Below are 6587 nucleotides of genomic sequence, written 5' to 3'. Positions count from 1 at the left end.
ATCTACAAATCAAAGCTAAACAATCAAGCAATTAGACTCTCACCATAATCTACAAATCAGAGCTAGCTAATCAATCAAGCAATTGTGCGAAGTGCGATCAACAAGAAGGAGAATTCAATTACATTACATTATATGCAAAATTACAGGAACCTAAGCAAATTTTCGAGGAAAATAATAATAATCGATCAAGAAATGCACAAAGCGAACAACGACTGGATTACAAATCGAACTGATTTTCTCGACTATTGAATCCCAAACTCTAAGAATTACGAAACGATTAGAACAGAGAAGACTTACAGACAGGCCTGGCCCTGGGAAATTCAAGGCTCGGGGCGAAGAATAAAATTGGGCCCTTTATATAATATGATACAACCGGGGGGGGGGGGGGGGGGGGGGCGTAAGACCAATACCCCGAAAAATAAAGATTACATCACTTTATATCAATCAAATCTCATCTAAAATGACTTCTTCTTGCATTTTTAGATGCAAAGTCATCAATTATGTGCTCAACCTCAACATTTTTCAACATATTCTTTTCAATACTCAAGATTGCTAAACCATTCCACCTATCTTGAGTCATCGTTGTCCGCAAATAAGATTTTAATAACTTTAATTTTGAAAAACTTCTTTCCGCAGATGCTACTGTAACAGGTACAGTCAATAAAATCCTATAAGCAACCAAAATATTTGGAAACATATCCATTTTTTTTTGCAAACTCCATAATTTTAATGGAATTCCATGGTTTTCCTGTTTCATATGCTTCATTTGGTAGCATTTCCTGCAATATTTGTAACTCAGAAAGCAAATATTTTGCATCAATATCAGACACCTCACCATGTTTCAAAGCAAGTTCAAGTTTCAAACAACAATTTTTCAGTTCTTCATCATCTAATGAAACCAACCGTGATGCATCAAATAAGAAGCCAAATACATATTCAAAACTTTCCATTTGTTCAAATCTACTCTTCAATTGAGAAAGAGCTATATCAACTAAGACAAGAAAGTAATCAGTTCTAAAATCTTCTTGAGCTGATTGTTGTTCTCTATCTGTATCAGGAATCTCATCCAAATGTCTCTTTCTTATAACCCTACGCTTCACAGGAAATACAGACTCAATTCCCATTTCATTTGCAATTTCTTTAGCATCAATTATAGCAGAATTAAATCCATCTTCTCTATATTTTTCAAAAAATGAAATCAACCCTTTTAAACTTTTAATAGCAACATCAAGAATCATATCTCCAGCCTGCAAATTTTTGCTTACCATGTTTATTTTGTGCAAAATATCACGCCATATAACCAAACTTAAAATGAAATCAAAACTTGAAAATTCACCATCTAATAATTTCCCAACTTCCCAACTCAAATGATTATCATATGCATCACCAACTTTAGCAAGTTTGATTAATGCTTCTTTTATTTTGGGAAATTGACTTTTTATTGCTTTCACACTTTCAATACGACTTTCCCACCATGTAGCCGACAAAGATTTCAAAGTTAATTCATCTACATATTCAAGTAAAAGGTTCCATCGCTTTGTTGAATTAGCAAACACATTGTAAATGGCCTGACATGCTCCAAAAAATGATTTTCCTTTCAGACAAGAGTTTGCCATATCACAAAGTACTAAATTAAGAGAGTGACAACCGCATGGCATATAAAAAGCTCTAGGATTTATGTCAAGTAACCTTTTCTGAACACCTTGGTGTTTTCCTCTCATATTGGAACCATTATCATAACCTTGTCCCCTCACATCATCAATATCTAAATCAAGAGAGCTTAGAGCAGCTTGTAGTTCATTAAAAAGACCGAAACCCGATGTATCTTCCACATTTAAAAACTCCAAAAAATACTCTTCTACTTTTATCGGGCAACTTGCAACATCTACACATCTTATTATCAAAGTCATTTGCTCTTTGTGACTAGCATCAGGGGTGCAATCAAGAATCACAGAAAAATATTTAGCCTCTTTAATCTTCTTTATAATCGCACTCTTGACACTTGATGCCAACATAGCTATCAATTCATTTTGTATTTTATGACTAAGATAATGATAATGAATATTTTTATTTTGAATGAGTCGAAAATGATGCTTCATTATTGGATCAAACTCTCCTATTGATTCAAGAAAGCCTAAGAAATTTCCATTTGAATCCTCATAGATTTTTTCATTTGTTCCACGAAAGGCTATATTATTCATAGCAAGACGTTTAATAACACTAATTACCCTAACCATGACTTCTTTCCAATGCTCTGTATCTTTCTTGATTTGCTCTTGTAATTCTTTATCAATTGTTTGATTTGTGCTCAATCTCACTCGTAGCTCATTCCAAGCTCTAAGGTTAGAGAGGTGTTCACGACTCTTTTCATGTTGTTTAAGCTTATCCCCCAAATGTTTCCAATCATTAATTCCTTCATTTGCTAATTGACTCCTAGAATGAGCTTTTCTTACAACTTTACAACAAAAACAAAATATTTTATCCAAATCTTTTGAGTAAACCAACCATTTTCTATCGGAAAGTTCACCATTACTCATCTTTTGAGAAAAATAATCCAAAGAGAACACCCTATTTAGATTATCCTTAGGAAAAACAATATTGGTTTCTCTAATAGGACCTTTTTCAACAAGCAGATCTCTCATTTTTCCATCTAAACTGTCACGCCCCGGATTTTGAATGATAAATTCAAATCCGAAACCTGAATAATTACAATTACAAAAAAACCAAATCTCGAAACTTCGAGTTCATTATTACAATTCACTCTCACAATATATTATAAAGCTCAAATGAGCATAACACACCTCACAACTTACAATTGTTGTAAAACTCTAACAATTGCTCTAACCGCACGATCACCGTCCTGGTTCTCCTGTCCTGTAGGATTACCCGCTACACAATTTGAATAGTGTACCGGGAGTTGCAACAACACAAAACCCGGTAAGCTTTTTACAGCCAGTATGAGTAAACAAGAAAGAACTGTTGATTTATTAGATTTCAAGACTACCACAAACCCACGTTACTTTCTCACTCTCATATATATATATAGACACTTATGAGTTACTCTCAATTTAGCTCATAAGATCACTCACTCTCATATATATATGTAGACACTTATGAGTTACTCTCAATTTAGCTCATAAGATCACTCACTCTCATATATACATATAGACACTTATGAGTTACTCTCAAATTCGCTCATAAGATTTCCCAACATTTGGTAGACAGACTCATATATATATATAGACCCTTATGAGTTACTCTCAATTTCCCTCATAAGGTTACCATATATATATTGACACTTATGAGTTACTCTCAATTTCACTCATAAGGTCACTCCACATTTGGCAGACAGACTAGAGCTCTAACTGAACGTAACCACTCGTCCGGCCACAGACGTGATTACGATTTAATACTATTAATAACCACCAGCCCGGTACGAGAGCGTGATTCACTAATAGATGCCATGGTCACCTCGTGACCTAGTGATCTCCACAGATCACAACAATTTATTGTTCCTCAACAATAAAACTCAACACCTCTCACAATATATTGTTTCTCAACAATAAACTCAATACCTCTCACAATATATTGTTTCTCAACAATAAACTCAACACAACTCCAACAATACATATTATTTCACGTAATAATATATATACAGACATTCACACAGGAATGTCTAATACACCAACAATAGTTCATATGATTGCAAAATAAAGCAATTAAATATATTGGGTTCGTAATATGAACCACGTGAGGTTTACTCACCTCTAATCCAGCTGCGTCTTCTTAACAGCTCCATTAACAATCTCACGAATCGTCCGCCAAATAAATCCATCGATCACCTAATCCAATAATGATCTTAACTTAGCCAACAACTCAAAAGCACACATATACGGAAACCCACGGTCGGATTCTAATTTTAATGATGATCCAACGGTCAGATCGAAATCATACGATGATCCAACGGTCGGATCTGAATTTAATGATGATCCAACGGTCGGATCCTCACGGATCGCCTTTAGGATCATCCTCCAAAATTATCACGAAGACTCCGATCTTCTTGAATCACTCTAACAAACATCTCCATAAAATTATATGAAAATCCGACGGTCAGATTCTCACGAATCGCCTTCCGAATCACTATTTCTCAATTATACGAAGATCCAACGGTCGGATCTTCGCCCGTGACCTCACAAAGTCACCGGGACAGTCATACGATCAACATATCCAAAATTGAAGCAAAACCGATGGTCAGATCTTCACAGATCGTAAACCGAAGATAAACGTAAAAACGTTAAATAGTAACGTCAAAACGAAAATCCACTATTTATCAACTTTTTCTAACATGACCATGTTATATATCAAAACGCTCGTATGGATGCATAGATCATCACCTAGATAATGAAAACTCGAAATATGGTCTGATGCGCCGCCACAAGCGGTGGTCAGTGGGCGGTCAACGCGGCGGTCAACGCCGGTCAACCACCTCAGATGGCAAAGTGACCAACTACAAACTGGTTCAAAATGAAAGGGTGGTCGACTTTCATACCTGGAGCTAAGCCTGGTTCGGCCTAGATCGTCCTAAATCAAGCGTTGAAGTTGGATTAATCTCGTGCGTCTGATCAGATTCCAGATTGAATCAGGGACGTCGAAATCTTCAACTCGTGATCTTTCACTCCACACTCCAAATCGTCAAGCAAGGCCTATATGGGGATGATCAGGGGGAGGAGGAGATCACGAAAATGGGGAGGATCGGCCCGTGCAACGCCGGCACGGCCAAGATCCGGTCGGGTCGAATGCTAGGCTCTGGGGGGCTTCGATCCACGTCTGGGGGCAGCGGCGGTGCAAGGGGAGGCCACCAGGCGGCTGGGCGTGGCACGGCGAGTCCGGAGAGGGCCGGGTCGTGGCCGGAGGACGCCGGAGGAGGGCGATGGGTCCGGGTCGGGTCAGTCGGGTCGGCTGCGTAGGGAGGAGAGAGAACGGAGGAAACCGGGGGCCAAAATGCAAAATTTGCATTTTTTCGTCCTTAATGAATAAATCTGATATTTTTCCTATTTATAGAAAATTCCCAATTTTCAAATATTCATAACTTAATCATACGAACTCCGAATATTGCGTTCCACATGTCCACGAACTCGTATCGACGAGCTCTACAACTTTCATGAAGGGAGTTTTCCCAAATTTTGAACGTATAAAAAGTCAACTTTGTTGACCCCCTAAAAACGTTCGTTTTCGAAAATAAAATCGTTCGAACTAATTCCACAACTTCTCCAAGCTTCGTACTCGCTCCTACTATCGTGAAATCATTTCTAAAAATCCACGGAATTTAATTTGGATTTTCCGGGGTATTACAGTCTACCCTCCTTAAAGAAATTTCGTCCCGAAATTTGAGCGTAAGTCAATTCCTCTCGATTAAGGTTGACCTAACCATCGAATATCCATCTTTCCCAAAGCTGTAGTAATCTACAAAGCCTCAACCCTTGTATAAAAATACATTCCTATGGCCACTAAATCCTTTCATCACAAACGTAAACGCACAACACAATTGTTCAACATCAATCCACATCAATTACACAAAATCATCACATGGATCATCTCATAGATCCTCACATAGATCTTCACATAGATCATCACATAGATCTTCACATAGATCATCACTCTGTACTGGCATACAAGCACAGTAAACACTCTCACAAAGTGTTTCGCTACTCAATTAGCATCACGGTAAATCTCCATAGTAAAACTTAAGATGCATCACTCAAAACAAATCATCCCCAAAAGCACGCCAATAAATTATGTCATCCAATGATGATGACTTGGGCTTGCTCAATCCTTGGGTTAAGCACTAGGGCTGGCCAATTGGGCCTGAAGAAATCGGACCATCCACATTTCGAACCGGCCCAAACCACTTTGGGTTTAACATTTGGGCCTACTATTCGGGCCGAACAATTGGGCTTACCATTTGGGCCTACCATTTGGGCCTACCATTCGGGCTTACTATTTGGGCTTACTATTTGGGCCTACCAATCGGCCCACCAACTTCCAGCTCGGCTACGGTATGAAATTGTACATACCGTATATACGTATGCATACCGTACAGATCGTATATACGTATGCATACCGTACAACTGTATATTCGTATGCATACCGTACAGACCGTATATACGTATGTATACCGTACATACCGTATATACGTCGTATATCAAGCATATACGAGATCTAAAAATATTTGTAAGAGGTAAGGTTCGAACTCCCGACCTCAAACACGAAGGTTTTGCTCCCAACCACTGAAGCAAGAGCTGCCTTCATTAATATATGCTCACGTGTTATATTTATTATGTCATAAGCGACATAAATAAAATAACGGGGGAGGCAAGGTTCGAAACCTTAACCTGCTGCACAAGGGCTTTGCCCACCAACCACTGGAGCACAAGCTGTGCTTAATATAATGTGTACAAATGTTTTACTTATTATGTCATAAGCGAACATAATAAAAATAAACGAGAGGCAAGGTTCGAACCTCTGACCTCTTGTACATGAGCCTTGCTCTTCAACCACTAGAGCACCAGCTGCTCTCGTTACTATCC

The 6587-nt window shown here is 38.3% G+C and overlaps 1 protein-coding gene across 1 annotated transcript; it reads right to left on the bottom strand.

The window, feature by feature from the left end:
- Nucleotides 1-668: 668 nt before the first annotated feature.
- On the bottom strand, nucleotides 669-2642 carry LOC133723193 (uncharacterized). The gene has a single exon (XM_062150012.1). It carries the CDS (start codon nucleotides 2640-2642, stop codon nucleotides 669-671), a length of 1974 nt encoding a protein of 657 aa, XP_062005996.1.
- Between the last annotated feature and the right edge of the window lie 3945 nt (nucleotides 2643-6587).

This window comes from Rosa rugosa, chromosome 7 (genome assembly GCF_958449725.1).
Source record: "Rosa rugosa chromosome 7, drRosRugo1.1, whole genome shotgun sequence".
In the NCBI taxonomy this organism is placed as follows: Eukaryota; Viridiplantae; Streptophyta; class Magnoliopsida; order Rosales; family Rosaceae; genus Rosa; species Rosa rugosa.
The sequence above is the reverse complement of the archived record's forward strand: the minus strand, read 5'-3'. Positions and strand labels throughout refer to the sequence as shown.

Bases quoted from the DNA above. Each gene is read 5' to 3' on its own strand.
- LOC133723193 (XM_062150012.1), bottom strand. From the start codon at position 2,642: ATGAGAGATCTGCTTGTTGAAAAAGGTCCTATTAGAGAAACCAATATT.